The following is a 17,510-nucleotide window of genomic DNA, read 5'->3' on the forward strand; positions in this document are numbered from 1 at the left end:
ACTTCGCACAAGCCATTTGTTCATTGCCTTCTAGTCTTTTTCCATATTAAGCTGCAAAACAGTTCGATAGCCATTCTTATAGAAAATTTTCTCAGCTACAACTTTGCTCAAGATCGTTTCTATGTAAAACAAGACAGGAAAATGTTATTAATTATTTAAGAGTTTGGTAAACTTATGATATGATCAAGCAGCTGCTCTGTAGGCAACACTGTATTTTGCAGTGTGACATAGTAGCCATGATTTTTGTGTCCTATTCAACGCCCCAGAAACACCAATGTTGCCTGCTGAGCAGTTGATTGAGCATGATCATAAGACATCAGCGCATTGAACCATTGATAACTTTCGATCCTTGCATTTAATCATAAAGTGGTCTTGAGCAAAGTTGTAGCTGGGAAAATTTACAACAAGTACAGTTGAAAGCTTTTGAAGCAGACATATATGGTGAATTATTAGATAGACATGAACAAAAATCTTGGTTTTACCATAGTAATTCCCATACAAACTTCAAATGGTTTGTGCCATCTCAGTTTCTCACCAAATGGGTTCACATTTTGAGAGGTTAGTCATGATCCGATTTGGAATCGTTTAAGTATTGTGGAGTGAAAATTTCAAATTTTGCATCACTCTAGTCTCCAATGACACTATACGCCGACCCTCAATTTCATGTTTTTTGAGCACTTCCACATTTGTTCCGTTTTCACATTAGTATTATTGTGTGACAGGTACTATCATACTCTAAGCCTAAGGGAAGTAAAAAAATTGAACCCATCCGCCTTCAGCATGGTCTCGCTTCATAGCTGCGTTTTTACCAACTGAGTTAAGGGAGGCCCCAAAAGGGTACAGACATATCGTTTCTTTTAAGTTTTTCAAATCATCGTGAAGCATTTAAAGATTTCAATTGATAACCTTTCTGAAAAACTGTCATAAAGTTTGCGAACTTTTACCCTATGCTGGTGAATTTAAACTTCGTTTCGGAAAAGATAGTTTTGAACGCTTTTCTGGAAAAACTGATCTAGCTACGACTAAACTTTTGAATTTTTGACAGCTCTGGGAGAGATATTTACCTGTTTATTTGATTTAATTTTGATTTGAATTTATTTGATTCGAAATGCTTGGAGTTTTGAGATACATATCAAATATTTTTTCAGCTAAGCTCAAACCCCACATTACGCTACATTTAATTTGGTTAGTAGCCTGTATAATCGATAAGAACTATCGTTTCGGTGCACTTTGTTCATTGTCACTTTTGTCAGTGCCATTGGAAGCAAAAACATGTGTGCTAAAGAATATCAATTTTAGCTTCATAAATGGAAGTGGAAAATCCACCATGGATTGCCAATTGCTGATTTCGTGACCGAATGTGAACCCCGTTCCAATAGAAGATGCTTACCGGATTGCAGAGAAGAAAGTACTTTTGAAAAAGTTTAAGTTTGATGGGTTCATGCTCCATGCATTGACGTTTTTTTGTATGTGCCCATTATGTGGATGGATGTTATATCAGTGTAATACGAAATAGCATACAATCATTAACACACAAGGTGTTCAAAAATGTGCATCTGATAGCAGGTTACACTAGTTTACAGCATTTTTGAACTCGGTAAGGTGATGATCATTTCCAATGCAAAATCCTACGCTGAATTCAATGCCGTGGTCAGAAAAAATTAAAGTAGAGCCATTTTTGAGATATACAAAAATTTTGATTTTTTGAATTTTGGACAAAAGTTCGATTACTAAAATGTCAATATCTTTGGAACTAGTGCACCAATGTTAAATCTTTTTTTTTATGAAAATGAAGCTAAATAAATTTGCTATCGTTCACAAGAATATTATGTCTTAATTAAAAATTTAATTTTGAAGTGATTTAAAAATTTACAGCATTTATTTTTTATTTTTCCTGAGAATTTTCCATAAAAATCTTGTTTTAATCAACATTTTTAATGGGATAAAAAGATTCAAAAAATCATTCCATAATTTATTCTTAAGTCCATTCAAAACCGGAGAAAATGCGCCTTTAATGGATGAAATCGGTTGGAAATTGTCGAAGTTATGAGCATTTTTGTAAAACACTTAAAAATGTTGCTGAAATACAACAGCTTTAGAGTTCCTTTTCTAGGTGTCGTTGTAAGCATCCAAATCCCATGTAAAGTTTTCATGGGAGATTATTTTCTCTACATATCAATTTAATTAAGGCATATCAGGATTTAAAACCGAGTTGATACAAAAGAAATCAAAATCAGATCAAAATTTACAGAGGAACTATAGAAGGCTTGAAAGATTAATGAAGGCTTGGAGATTAATGAAGAAGGACCAACCTCCAGCGTCATGTACTCATAGTACAAACTCATGAATCTTGTTTGAGGATTTCGGTCGAGCAGCTTCTCAAAGTGTTCTATTACCAAAGGATTCAATACTTCACAACGGATGAGAAACCGGAAAGACAGCTCAGCGAAACGATCTGTCAGAGGGAGCACACCCGCGAGTACTTCGAGGTTCATCGTGTGAGTCGAGTGCATACAGCCTAGCGCAATACGAAGGCAACGGTATTGAATCCGTTGCAGCTTAAGGATGTGTGTTTTTGCTGCAGATTGGAAGCAAAAGCTGCCGTACTCTAAAACCGAACTGCCGAACTGATCAGATCTTCCGGGTGTGCTCCCCACCAAGTTCCAGTAATTGTACGAAGAAAATTAATTCTTTGCTGGCATTTTTGTTTCAGATACGCAATATGTTTTCCCCATGTGCATTTGGAATCGAACCAGACACCTAAATACTTAAAAGAAATACTTTGAGTGATTGTTTTACCCATTAGCTGAAGCTGTAACTGTGCAGGATGGTGCTTCCTAGAAAAAACAACCAACTCAGTTTTCTTCCGAGAGAATTCGAAACCCAGCTTCAAAGCCCAAGTGGACAAATTGTCTAAGGTATCTTGCAATGGTCCTTGCAGGTCCGGTGCACTTGGCCCTATAACGGACACAACGCCGTCATCTGCAAGCTGCCTTAGCGAGCAATTTTCATCAAGACAACCATCAATGTATTTTGCATAAAAATTATAAAGAAGGGGGTTTAAACATGAGCCCTGGGGGAGACCCATGCCCATAATTCGTGAAGTTGTCGAGTTTCCATGAGAAAAGCTCATATATTTCTCAGACAACAAGTTGCTCAAATAGTTGTTCATAATTGGTGAAAGCCCACTATCGTGGAGTTTATCCGAAAGGACATCGATACAAACAGAATCAAAAGCCCCCTTAATATCCAAGAAAACTGAACCCATTTGCTGTTTTTGCGCATAGGCCAGTTGAATTTCAGTTGAAAGCAACGCAAGACAGTCGCTCGTTCCTTTGCCTCTCCGAAATCCAAATTGCGTATCTGAAAGTGAACCATTCGACTCGACCCATTTGTCTAGACGAAAAAGAATCATTTTCTCCAACAATTTCCGTATACAGGACAGCATTGCGATGGGATGGTACGAGTTATAATCCGACGCGGGCTCACCGGGTTTTCTAATGGCGATAACACTTACTTGCCTCCAGTCATCCGGAACAATGTTGTGCTCCAGAAATTGATTGAATGAGTTCAACAAGCGTCTCTTCACGACGTCTGGGACATTTTTGAGCAAGTTGAACTTGATTATATCCATTCCTGGAGCTGAGTTGTTACATGAGAGAAGCGCAAGTGAGAATTCCTCTATCGAAAACGGGGAATCTATTTCGTTATTATCCGGCGGACGATCACGAACGTTGGTTTGAACCGACACTGAATCCGGGAAAACTTTCCGCGCGAAGGTGAATATCCAACTGTCTGAGTACTCCTTGTCTTCGTTGACCGGTGATGACGCGTTTCGCAATCTCCTGCCGACATTCCAGAGTGTTCTCATGGAAGTCTCTCGCGACAAACCATCGACGAACCGTTTCTTGGCTTTAATCAAGCCCTTGAAAGTTTTCTCGAGGTCGGTGTACCACTCGAAATTCCCGACCTTACCGTGTTTGCGGAAGCGTTTAAACGCGGCGGACTTCTAGCTGTTCGCGTTGGTGCAATCCTTATCCCACCACGGAGTGAGAGGTCGTTTGAGAACGGAAACACCCGGAACGCGTTTCGTCTGTGCTTGAAGAGCGCAGTCAACGATAAGTCACGATAAAATGGAGTACTCATCCAGCGGAGGGATTATCTCAACCGATTCAATACCACCGAGAACCGTGGCCGCAAATTTTTTCCAGTCAACGTTTTTCGTGAGGTCGTACGCGATGTCAACCGAGCGAGTGGAAGATGAACCATTGGTAATAGAAATTTTGATTGGCAAATGATCACTACCGTAGGGATCTTGGATTACTTTCCACGAGCAATCCAACGATAGTGAACTCGAACAAAGTGAGAGGTCTAATCTGCTTACTCTTGCTGGAGGTTTGGCTACTCGTGTTGCTTCCCCGGTGTTCAGAATTGTCATTTTGAAGATGTCGCACATGTCGTATATCAAGATTGAGCGGTTGTCGTCGTACAGTTCCCCCCAGCCTGTACCGTGAGAGTTAAAATCTCCTAAGATCAACCGAGGCTCAGATAAAACTGAGCAGATATCTGAGAGACCTTGGCGAGAAATCGCAGTTCTCGGAGGAAAATATACTGAGGCAATACTGAGGCTTTTACCTCGAATATTTACCTGACACGCGACAACTTCAATGCCTTTCACGGAAGGCAGATCGATTCTATAAAAGGAATGGAGCTTATTAATCCCTAGAAGCACCCCTCCATACGAATCTGCTGATCTGCGAATAATGTTAAAATCGTGGAAAGGGAGATCGGTGTCTGAAGAAAGCCATGTTTCAAAAAGAGCATATGCGTCACAAAGTGAGTTGTGAACTAAAAATTTGAATGCGTCAAGTTTCGGTATAAGACTTCTACAGTTCCACTGAAGAAGAGAGATCATATCTCCGACCTCATTCGGAAAATTATCCATCAAAAGATATGATCGATGCAAGGAAGGACCACCTAGAAGCTAGTTGCTTCAAAAGAGTTTTCACAATTGGAAGCACTAAATTAATAATGTTCCTCGTTGAGTCAGAGACGTTAAATATATTGAAGATGCTCTCCACAATTCCAGAAAACGTGAACATGGCATCATGTTCTTGCTGATTATTCAGTTTTTTTTCTGGCTGAAAACTGGGATATCTAGGGTTTTAGATGATCCCGGAAGTGGCGGAAAGTCTTTGTTAAAATTACAAACTTTAAATCCCGGTGGTGGGGGTTTTGCTACATTTCCGCTACCTCTTAAATTTGTCAAGGTAGGTTGAGAGTCCGTACGAGAGGCCTTACGAGGTTTTTGGGTGACGCTTGTTTTTGGTCGCTTCCTCGTGTTGCCGTTAAATACTCTCACCAACCTCTGAGTTAGAGCCCTTATCATCATCTGGCAGGAGGTGGAATGTGTTGTTGCTTTTAGGGGTGGGTTGGGAAGATGAAGCGGTCGTTTTCAAAATTTCTGCTGACGAGCGCTTAGAGCGAGCTTGCTAAGACCGCTTTAGTTTTTCTCCCTGCTGTTTGTACTTCGAGCAATCACTCAGAGCATGCGGAGCATCCTTACAGTAAACGCATTTTGGTGTAGCATGACAAGGACCCTCCGTATGCTCCTCCCCACATTGATTGCACCGCGGTTTGTTGGAACAAAAGTCCGCGGTGTGACCTAGTTGTTTGCATTTCAAGAAATTCATTACCCTCGGTACAAACAAGCGTACAGGTAGTCGAACCTTCCCAATTGTGACGTAGTCAGGTAATGCCGATCCTGAAAAGGTCACACGAAACGAATCTGAGAGGGTATACTTTTTGTTTGTGCCTATGAGCGACACTGACTGCAGTTGAATGCAGTCCAGTATCTTTACTTTCGGGAGGGCACGGTTTTTGAAAATGCCGAAAGATTCGACTTGCAGGAAATCCTCACAAGTCAGACTCGATTCGGTGACCACTCCTTCAATTTCTACGTCACAACTGGGGACGTAGGCTCGATATTCGATCGAAAAAAGTTCACAGGCAACAATCCGGTTTGCCTGTTTCAGGTTATCAACGGTAACGCGCAGGTACCTCATTTTTAGCGAGTGTCTTTTTTTGAAAAATACGTGGATGTTGATGATTCATATTCCGGTCACAACACCGAATTCATTCTTATAAGATGTCTAAGAGTGGTTTCGAAAAATCCGTGGAGCTCTAAGATCAGTTTAATGTACTGACCATTTTTCTGGATGCTCCGGATCTTCTAGTAGACCACCCCGTGGCTCCCAGTGTCCATGTTCCGGTCATAACTCCAAATCAAATCTGATACGACGTCTGAGAGTGGTTTCGAATAATCCACGGACCTCTAGGATAAGTTTTATAAATTAATTATTTTTACAGATGATCCGAATCTTTCGATGGACTATCCCATGGTCTCCAGGGTCCGCATTCCGGTCATAACTTCGAATTCATTTTGATGAGTTGTCTATGAGTGGATTCGAAAAGATCGCGCAGCTCTAAGATCAGTTTGATTAATTGAACTCTGTTCTGAATGTTCCAGATCTTCTAGTGAACCACCCCGTGGCTCTCAGTGTCCACATTCCATCCATAACTCCAAATTCATGCGGATAAGACGTCTAAGAAAGGTTTCGAAAACATCGCAGTGGTCTAGGATAAGTTTCATGAATTTACCAGTTTTGTGGATGTTTTGGATCTTTTGGTGGACCATCCAGTGGTTTACAGGGTCTATAATCCGGTCACAACTCTAAATTCATTCTGATAAGACGTCTTTCAGAGGTTTCGAAAAAAAAAATCACTGAGCTCTAGGATTAGTTTCATGAATTGACCACTTTTACGGATGTTCCTGATCTTCCAGTGTACCATCCCGTGGTCCCCAGGATCCATATTCTGGTGACAACTCCAAATTTATTCTGACAAGGCGTCTATTAGTCCAAATCCAAATTCATTCTGATACGACGTCTTTAACAGGCTTGAAAAAAAAAAAACTGAGCTCTAGGATCTGATTGATGAATTGACCTCTTTTATGGATGTTTCGGACTTCCGGTGGACCGTCCCGTAGTCCTACTTCTTCATCTTCTTCTTCATTGCATTTCAAGCTTATTGCTTATGAAAGATTAGCTTATTGCGTGCCCTCAACTCACAGTTATTAATTGAGAGCTTTCGATGCCTGTGCCATTTTTGCATTAGTTTTAAAGTGTGGCGAGTGCAATCATATTCTATAACCTGGAAGACGAGGAATTTTACAATTCTATGGCCCCGAGTCCATATTATGGTAACAACTCCGATTTAATTCTGATAAGATGTTTATGAGTGGTTTTCGCAAAAATCACGTAGCTCTGGGATCAGTTTCATGAATTGACGACTTTTACGCATGTTCTGGATTTTCCGGTGGACCATCCCGTAGTCCCTAGAGTCCATATTCCAGTCACAACTCCGAATTAATTCTGATAAGACGTTTATGAGTGGTTTCGAAAAAAAATAACACGGAGTTCTACGATCAGTTACACGAACTGACCACTTTTACGGATGTTCTGGATCTTCCGGTGGACCATCCCGTAGTCCTCAGCGTCTATTTTCTGGTCACAATTCCGAATTTATTCTGATAAGATGTCTATGAGTGGTTTCGAAAAAAACAAGGAGCTTTATGATCTAGAGCTCTAAGTTTCATGAAATGACGACTTTTACGGATGTTCCGGATCTTCCGGTGCTCCATCCCGTATTCGCCAGAGTCTGATGGTAGCTAGAGTATTAGTAAAACTGCTAAGACTTTTAGTCATCCAAGTCTGTCTCCAGAATATAGTAAACAAATTGTTGTCTCCAGAATATAGTAAACAAATCTATTTTCCAAATACTTCAGTCTAGACACCCGGTAAATTCGATTAGTGATTTAATCATAAGTGTGATAATTAGTGATAAAATCATGAAGTGACTGCTGAGATCTAATCGTGAAAACTTCAAATTCTACCTTGGCTCTGACACAGGCTATACATTTTTGTATGAAATGGCGATACAAACAAAATAAAAACGAAAACATAGTTAATAATTTCCTTTTCATTCCATTACCTCAATTTGCTTACCTATGAAAGATTTGCGTAGTTCATGTGAAGACATTTTTAGTGTCTTCTAATAATGCTCGAACAATTAAGGTAATGGAAATTATTCAGGAATTCTACCTACATACTTGGATTTTATCAATTGTACAGTAAAAAAAAAAAATCGTTGCAACGCTTCAGCAATGCCACCCCGTCCTCCTCCCTCAAGAGTAGAAATATCCAGGACCCCCAAAAAACATTCCTTTTCCTACCTCTCGTAATCGGTGTCCCGGGCGGAGTCCCGCGCCCGCTCCAGCTCTCGCTCGATCTCGAACAGCTCCCGCTCGGTATCCCGGAACACGTACCGAGATCCGTAGTCCCGTTCACGCTCCCGCAACCGTTCCCGTTCCCGATCCCGTTCGCTTTCCGTGTGATGGTAGATGCGTGGATCGCGCGAAATCTCACCTCGCGAGTTGGGCAACGAATGAACACCGTATGGCAGCGAGTGAGTGTTTAGCGATAGATGAAGACTTTGCTGCTGCTGGTGAAAGATTGAGGTTAGATTCTGAGGCTACCAGCAGATGGCAGTTGGATCTACTTACATGCGTAGGACTAGTGTTTAACCGCGGGAAATTAATATTAGTAGACTTTAACTGTAGTGTTGTTGGTTTTATTGGTCTTGGTGGCAGTCTTCTTCCGAAATCTCTGTGTGATTGTAATACTGGATAGGTGTGCTGGATGTACGGGCGGGACACTGAAATACAGAAGCAGTGCTAGATTTTCGAGTCTTGAAGGAGGACTTCCCAATCGAGCTTACCAACTTCCTCCCGGTAGCGTTCGCGTTCTCTTTCCCTAAGCTCCTGCAGTCGAGCCGGACTGGGTGATCGCGACCGCTGGCACAGACTGGTCGTTCCGTACGGGTGTATCCTTCGGTTGTACCGATGGTGCGCACTGATCTGCGTGTCCAGCCGCGTGGGTGACGGCGAACGGGCCGGACTGGTGGCTACGGACCAGGAACCTTTATGTTTTCAAAATTTCAAATCTTGTACATTGTGTTCGTGTACTGTATTTGTGTTTCTATATTTATTTTCTTGAAAAGTTGCGTTAGCGCTTGTGAGGATATTCCTAAGCACGCTTCAATTCAGAGTAGCCGAATTGTGTGAGAGGGGGGACATGCTGCTCACTATGGGAGAAGTGTAAATCTTGGGACGAAATGCTATATATCTAAGCACTAGGGCGCCGTAACTCTAACTGTTTTGAATTGATCAGTGTAGCTATTGGACATGCTGTGTTGGAATAAATTTGAATCGAGCTAGCTAGTTATTGGACGAAAAACTCTAGGAAAACGGGACTGCTACAAACTATTGAATTGGAAAAAACTTACAAGTGGTGTTGCTTGGATTATGGTAGCTCGATGATGCACATTGTTCGGTAAGTGTCTGAAATTCGTTGCGTTGGAATAAGGACGTGTTCAATGATATCATCTTAAACCAGACGTTGCCCCGACGAAACACTTCAATTTTGACAACAGACAACACACAACGTCCAGTAAGCCGACGGAGAAAGAGCATTTCAAGATTTTTTTCCTGGCTGGAGCGAGAATCGCATCTTGAATTCAAACGAAACGAATACAACGCTATGTTCACTTAACCATGTCCATCACAAGCCTCTCTACACCACATTATGAGTAAAAATCTATCAACTGCTAGCAAAACCATGCGAGTAGCTACAGCTTTGTAATGAGTGAAATCGGGACACATGATTCAATTGTTATTTAATTCCTGATACAAAGCTGCAAATCTCCTTCACTCTTACTGCTTCACGTGTCCAAGCCACGGACATCGGGTTGAAATATTCGAACTCGGAAATCAACCGTTTCCACGATCCTCCTTCCATCCTTATCTCAATCAGGAAAATAAATATAGGTACCATGGCGGGGAATGGAGTATGTGAAATGTGCAAAATGCGTAACAAAAATACCTCTATCATATCTATAGCGCCCATAGTGGTGCCTACCAATTAGGTGATCCCTACGTGCAATTTCCACCACGTTGGACACCGTCTCCGAGAAGCCAATGTCGTGGTGCAGGTGCCTTGGACTAGGTGATCGATCCAGCGCGGAACCACGTCTGCAACGAGAGGATAAATCGGAGATTTATCATTCAAAAGAAAATATAAACGAACTCTCGATAGGCATACTGTATGCTAGGTGACCGCCGATGGGCACCGCGCGGGTCGTGACCGGGGTGCAGATGACCATCATCGATGTAGGCTTCCTGAATCTCGTGACTTTTCCTGTCCTGCAAATCTGGCGCATCACATTCCAGCTGCACACACTTGTTGTTTCGCCACGTCTCCAGCAGCAGTATTCCAGCGTAGATCTTCCCGACCGTCATCTTCCCCGTGTTTAGCATATCCTTCGGAGGTACCAACAGGTCGATCATCTTCTTCGCCTGGATCGGCCAAATTTGCTTGATCGTTCCACGTAGTTCCGAATCAGCTTGATCCATTTCTTCCGCTGTAAGAGGAAATGTAGAAGAGGGATCATCTCAAGCCGTTCCCAAAAGGCATTCAATCTGCATACCAGGTCGCATCTTGATGCTCAGATTTTCCCGAATTAACGCAAACAGTGTCGTGGTAAAACTGACTCGTCCCTCCTCATCGAGAGGCATGTTCATCCGGGTAAGCTTCTTGTAGGCAAGTCTATTCGGACATTTGTTCCCAAAACCAAGCGGTGGTGCCATGTTTTTCAACATGTCGAACATTTCTGTAAAATGTAGCTTCCCCCTAAAATGAAAAAGAGATTGTCAGCTATCGAATTCAGTGTGCGTTTTGTGAATTGAAACTTACGAAGCCGACGGGTCATACTCAGCCCATATCCTCACGAATTCGTCCAGATGATGCGCACCCAGAATACTGGAGTCTCGCGTCAGGTAGTCAAAGTTGTCCATGATGACAGCGACGAACAGATTCAACATCTGGAAGTATTCGCAGGGTTAGAGAAGTCATTTATACGGCCTCATTCCGTGATGGATTACCAAGAACGAACAGAAAAAGATGAAGGATACAAAATATCCGTAGGCTAGCGTCGATCCACAGGTTTCGTTCGGTTTGTTTGCGCGGAGGTCGCAGGGTCGTCCTTTGAGACATGCCAACATGATGTTCGGCCAGGATTCTCCCGTTGCACATCTGAAAGCAGCAATGTGTTAATTTTAAACTCCTTTCCTAATCTAAGTTGATCCGAGTTTATGTTTTCTATCTCAATAGTTTTGTTCCTGAAAGTCGCTGTTGTTGAGTTGTTAGCAGTGACATAGTGCTAGTTGTTGCGTACTTAATAAGGCCAATAAAGGTTGTATTCACTAGTACCGTGGGGGGCCAAAGTCTGGACAAGCTCGAAATACAGTTGGAATCATGCAAAATAAACTTTATATAAGTAACAATACCAAACTATTAATATCTCGAATGAATCCAATATTTCTGACTGACTTCAATCTGTCATTTCTTCCATTTGGACCTTAAGAGGCATTTCGGTCGTGAGGTCAGTTGTATCACTAATAATTCTCCACAACAAATGGCACGGGTAACATTCCCCAACCCGTGAACCAGTTCCGTTTTCAAAGTGGTTTATATGGAATGAGTTTATCTTGTGTTTATCTGGAGCTCTCTTTGTGCTTCATTTGAGATTTGAGACGTCTGTCAACGTCTCTCAATTTTTTGCGTGCTCTCTCTAGTCACTTGCTCTCAAGAAAATCGAGTGCAGGAGACTAATAGCGCACAGGACAATCTTTTTTTAAGCTGTGCGCGTGCTTCCAGACGATCTCTCCTTACAGGAATGAAACACAATTGAAACTTCAATTTTCCCCATCAACGTTCTGCCACAACTTACCTAAACAGTAACATCAGACCGTCCAAGAACGATCTGAAATTGTTGTGACGACTGATGGCAGTGTCCGGATCTAATTCTATATTACCAAAGACCTGAAACAATGTATTATGCATTAGTTCAACACCGCATCCCAATTACCGTTGGTCCACAGCACTAACCTGCATTCCGATGATTGCATAGATAAAGAACAGCATCGCAATCAGCAAACATACATAAGGCAGTGCTTTAAAGGATTGAACAAAGGTCCACAGCAGAATGCGGATGGTGTCACCCTGACGGAGCAGCTTAATCAAACGGGCCGCACGGAACAGACGCAAGAATCCGACGTTGAAGGAATTTTCCTGTGGGTTTGGATAAATGTGATTCACAACCTTTGAATGTAATGCTAAATCTATTACCCAAAGAAGAAGAATAAGAGCATCGACGATACTACCGATGACGGTGATCAAATCGAACACGTTCCACGCATCCTTGAAGAAATTCTGAAACCGAATCGGAAGAGAAGAATTGGTACTATAGGCTAGCAGGTCACTCATCGGAAGACAGTTGGTAACTCACCCTCGCGCCAAAGCCGATTATTTTGAGCACCGTTTCCACGCTGAACATTCCGGTGAAAATCATGTTGAGATACTTCATAAAGTTCTCCAGCTTTTTGTTCTGGTCGTGGCACTGTGCAAGAGAAAGAGTAAATAGGTGGATGAGAAATCCGTCATTGCGCATGAGTACCCCAAATGGAGCACGTGCACCATATGAAAACAAACCTTCAACATCAGCAGTAGGGTGTTGAACACAATCAGTGACATGATGAAATACTCGAACGGCGCCGATACGATGATTCGCCACACGGTGTACTTGAAGCCGGAATGCTTGGTTGGGATGTACCGCTCCAGCGGCCGGGCTCCGATCGTGAAATCGATGCAGGATTTCTGTTTGGGAAAATAATACAGGTGTGAATTTAGGTTCAGGACCAAGCGAACGCCCTCTACCTGATTCTTATCGATTTCACCGTCCTGCAGTTCCGCTTCGCCTTGCTCCTGGAAAGTGATGATAATCAAGGCAACGAAAATGTTCACGAAGAAGAACGGAAACACCACAAAGTAGACAACGTAGAAGATGGACATTTCGATGCGAAAGTTTTGAATTGGTCCCCGATCCTCGTAGGTAGCTGCCATTGAGTTTTGAAGAACTCTGCGGAAACCGGAAACAAGGTGAGTCGGATTTTAAGAGCGAAGCAATCCAAGATTACTTACTGTGGCCATCCCTCTCCGGTCTGCACTGCGAACAACGTAAGCATAGCGGTAGCCACGTTGTCGTAGTGGAAATACTGTGTCTTCCATTCCCGATCGGCCTTTTTTGGCATTCCATCCACTTCGTCGAACACGAAGTATGAACCTCTGTAACATTGGAAGGATTTAGCAGAACATTGATCTGACAAAAGGGAGTCGATACTTACTGGCAGTCAACGCTATTGTGTTTGCTATCGTCGCTACAGTAGAAGAACTTGCCGTTGAACAGCTGCACCGCAATGACGGCAAAGATGAACTGAAACAGAATGTACACGATCAGAATGTTGATGACGTTCTTCAGAGATCCGACGACGCAATCGAACACCGCTTTCAGTTTCGGCACTCGTTTGATTGTTTTCAGTGGACGTAGCACTCGCAGCACTCGCAGTGATTTGATTGTTGACAGGTCCGCGCCGGCATCACTGCCGCTGATGTCGAACCCGATACTGATGACGGCACAGCCCACCACGACGGCGTCCATGATGTTCCAAATCTCGCGCAGGTAGCTCCCCGGGTGGAGAATAACACCCAAATCGACGACCTTGAGTAACAGTTCGATCGTGAAGACGCATGTGAAGGCATAATCCAGATTGTTGAGCACGATGTTTCGGGGAGCGTCCTCCTGAACCGGATCTTCAGCAGCCAGTGCAATGGAGGACAGCGAAATGACGATCATGATGAAGAAATCGAAGTACCGCAGGTTGACAGCCCAATGGGCTGCTCGACGCATTCTAAGAAAGGGGGAAAGGAAGATGGTTTTGATCAGTTCTTAGCGATTTGCTTCGTAAGTTATGCAGTGCTGGCACTTGTTTCTTGCGTTGAAAATTGTTTAATTCATTGTATATCCTCAGGCTTTGCACATAAAGCATATGTTCTAACAAAGATTCTATCCTTCAACAATTCTAACCCCGGGTAAACCACGAGTATTCGGTCCAACTCCTACTAGACCTAGAAATAAGTGAATTTTGTTACAAGCCATGAACAATGAATTATTGGCTCCGTAAAGCAAACGCGATTAAGCCTTCCAAATAAATGAACAAAATAAAATTAAAAATCTACCAGGATTTTGGAGGACAAGTACCAAAGACGTCAAAGTATACGGAGGGAAATTCGAGTTCAACTCCGTACACAAATTTGACGGGAAATTTATAGGACTGAACCCAAGTAACATTGCAAGTTTTATAGAGGTTTTAAAGCATTCTACAAGTCTAATTCATGGTCTACAGAACCCTCATAAAACCAACATTGTTACTTGGAAATGGAGGAAAAGAGCCATTGCAAAAATCTCCATTTGCTAAGAAATATAAATAGATGAAATGGCTGTAATGTTGGCCTATGGATCTAAGATTGGACCCATCGCTAAAAATCTGTTATATATCAAATTTATCTAGATGAACGCGTCATAGAGACGGTACTAATGGATATTTATGGTCGCTATTGAAAATTTGCCGTTGCTGAATTTATATATGGTCCAAAATTAGGGGCATTTAGGCCGACATTACCTCCATTTCCCCTATTAGAAACTTCTATGACTTAGTAAAAAAGCATCAGGGGAACTCCACGATTTGAACACCGATTTAAACTTTAAAGTCAAATCTTCATCACAGGTGACTTTTCTCGTAACACGGATGGTCTTTATACTTAATAAAGATACTTAGAAGCCATATCCTAATAATGTTCGATTCGAGTACATAAATAAAGGATTCAAACGGAAAGCCAAGCTGATCAGATTTTGCTCTGACGTTCTCTGGAATCGGATCACCCTTAGTGAAATCAGTAAAGGTGGGATTGTACAGCACCCGTTGCGTAGTTGAAGGTAACTCAAATTGTGTTGCCTTTATATTTTGCGAACTCCATGAGGAGTTCTAGAAATTCCATGAGGAATTTAAAGAAATTCCATGAGTAATTATAGAAATTTAATGAATCATTCTAGAAATTCCATTAAGAATTGTAGGAATTCCATGTGGAATAGTAGGTATTCCATGTGTAATTGTATGAATTCCATATGGAATTGAAGGAGTTCCATGAGGAATTGTAGGAATACCATGAGGAATTGTAGGAATTCCATGTGGAATAGTAAGTTTTTCATATGGAATTGTAGGAATTCCATGAGAAATTGTAGAACCTCCATAAGGAATTGTAGGAATCCCGTAGGAGTTCAAAGAGAAATTGTAGGAATTCCATGATGAATTGTCGAAATTCCATGAGGAATTGAAGAAAATTCCATGATGAATTGTAGGAATTCTGAGGAATGGTAAGAATTCCATCAGGAATTGTAGGAATTCAATGAGGAATAGTAGGAATACCATGACTAATTGTAGGAATTCATTGAGGAATAGTAAGAATTCCATGATGAACTGTAGAAATTCCATGAGGAATAGTTAGAATTCCATGAAGAATTGTAGGAATTCCATGTGGAATTGTAGGAATTCCATGATGAATTATAGGAATCCCACGAAGAATTGTAGGAATTCCATGAGGAATTGCAGGAATTCCATGACAAATTGTTGGAATTCCATGAAAAATTGATGGAGTTCCATGATGAATTGTAGGAATTCTATGAGGAATGGTAAGAATATCATGAGGAATTGTAGGAACTCAATGAGGAATTTTAGGAATTTCATGAGTAATTGTAGGAATTCATTGAGGAATAATAGAAATTTAATGAGGAATTGTTGGAATTCCTTGGGAAATTTTAGATATTCCAAGAGGAATTGTACGAATTCCATGAGAAATTGTAGGAATTCCAAGAGGAATTGTAAGAAATCCTCGAGGAATTGCTCGAATTCCATTATAAATTGTACGATTGTCATCAGGAATTGTACGAATTCCATGAGATTTTTTTGAATTCCATGAGGAATTGTAGTAAATACATGGGCAATTATAAGAATTACAACAGACTTTTTTTTTAATTTTAGATATACCATGAAGAACTGTAGGAATTTCATGGGGAATTGTAGGGATTTCATGAGGAATGCCAGATATTGCATGAGGACTTGTAGGGATTCCATGCGGAACTGTAGGAATACCATGAGGAGTTGTAGGAACTCCATGAGGAATTGCAGGAATTCCATAAGGAATTGTAGGAATTCCATCTATCTATTGGAGAGATCTATTGGAATTCCATGAAGAGTTCCATACACTAAATCTAGCTCGTGAAAATGTTCAACAGCTGTTGAACTCTTCATTTAATTTTTCTAGTATCTCAGCAAAATATCTTTTTATCAGTTTAGGTTTAAGTCACATGAGGAATTGTAGGAATTCAATTACCGATTCTAGAATTTCAAGAGGAATTGTACAAACCCATAAGGGATTGTCAGAATTCCATGCGGAATTGTAGGAATCCAATGAGGATTTGTAGGAATGCCATAAGGATTGCAGCAATTCAATGAGAATTTATGAGAAATCAACGAGGAATTAAAAAAAAATCATCATTGTATGTAAAAAATTCCATAACGAATTTTTATGGAGAATACCTGGAACTCCAGCAGGGATTCAAGGAATGTTTTGAGGATGTCCAGGAATTCTATGAGGAATTCCAAGAATTCCAGGAATTCCATGAGGAAATGACGGAATTCCATGAGGAATTGATGAAATTCCATGTAGGAATGTAGGAATTGTAGGAATTTATGGAGAAATTGTAGGAATTACATGAGAAATTGTAGAAATTGTATGAATTCCATGCGAAGTTGAATGAGGAATTATGGGAATGACATCAGGCTTTGTTAGAATTCTATACCGAATTTTTTGAACTCCATGTGGAATTGTAGGAATTCCTTAAAGGATGGAAGGAATTCTGTGAACAGTTGTAAAAAGTCCAAGAGGAATTGTAGGAATTTCATGAAGATTTGCAGGAAACTTACGAGCAATTGTAGCAATTCCATGAGGAATTGTAGGAACTCCATGAGAAATAGTAGGAATTCTATAAAGAATTCTAGGAATTCCATGAGGAATTATAGAAATTCCATGGAGAATTGTAAGGGATTTAATGAAGAACTAACCAAATTCCTTGATTAATTGTAGGAATTTCGTGAAGATTAGTATCAAATACATTTGGAGTTCCATTAGGTATTGCAGGAATTACGTCAATAATTCGGAGAACTACGCAACGAATTCTGGGAATTACAATAAAGAATTTTAGGAATTTCATTAGGAATTGTAAGAATTCCACAAAGACATTTTAAGAATTCTATGAGGAATTGTAAGAATTCAATGAGGAATTATAAGAAATCTATGAGGAATTCGAGGAATCCTATAAGTATTTCCAGGAACTCTACTAGAATTTTAATAATTTCAGACTGCATTTAGTTTTATGGT

The 17,510-nt window shown here is 41.0% G+C and overlaps 1 protein-coding gene across 9 annotated transcripts in view; it reads right to left on the reverse strand.

Annotated features, from left to right (window-relative positions):
- The window catches only part of LOC135712402 (voltage-dependent calcium channel type A subunit alpha-1-like), a 160,820-nt gene that overhangs the window by 11,242 nt on the left and 132,068 nt on the right, over positions 1–17,510 (reverse strand). For 2 of the 9 annotated variants that reach the window (XM_065235393.1, XM_065235395.1), the window contains exons 10-25: positions 13,361–13,924; positions 13,158–13,301; positions 12,894–13,095; positions 12,669–12,833; positions 12,466–12,576; positions 12,306–12,389; positions 12,066–12,248; positions 11,908–11,999; positions 11,060–11,210; positions 10,872–10,999; positions 10,606–10,808; positions 10,221–10,539; positions 10,038–10,150; positions 8,839–9,024; positions 8,624–8,775; positions 8,294–8,556 (exon numbers count right to left, since the gene is read on the reverse strand). In XM_065235393.1, coding sequence (XP_065091465.1) covers positions 8,294–8,556; positions 8,624–8,775; positions 8,839–9,024; positions 10,038–10,150; positions 10,221–10,539; positions 10,606–10,808; positions 10,872–10,999; positions 11,060–11,210; positions 11,908–11,999; positions 12,066–12,248; positions 12,306–12,389; positions 12,466–12,576; positions 12,669–12,833; positions 12,894–13,095; positions 13,158–13,301; positions 13,361–13,924 — 3,060 coding nt within the window. Of the gene's footprint in view, positions 1–8,293; positions 8,563–8,623; positions 8,776–8,838; positions 9,040–10,001; positions 10,151–10,220; positions 10,540–10,605; positions 10,809–10,871; positions 11,000–11,059; positions 11,211–11,907; positions 12,000–12,065; positions 12,390–12,465; positions 12,577–12,668; positions 12,834–12,893; positions 13,096–13,157; positions 13,302–13,360; positions 13,925–17,510 lie in introns of all 9 variants that reach the window. The other 7 variants (XM_065235394.1, XM_065235392.1, XM_065235391.1 and 4 more) reach the window with 7 other exon arrangements.

Source organism: Ochlerotatus camptorhynchus, unplaced genomic scaffold, assembly GCF_037179485.1.
Source record: "Ochlerotatus camptorhynchus isolate MF236.1 unplaced genomic scaffold, CSIRO-AGI_Acam_v1.1 ptg000478l, whole genome shotgun sequence".
NCBI lineage: Eukaryota > Metazoa > Arthropoda > Insecta > Diptera > Culicidae > Ochlerotatus > Ochlerotatus camptorhynchus.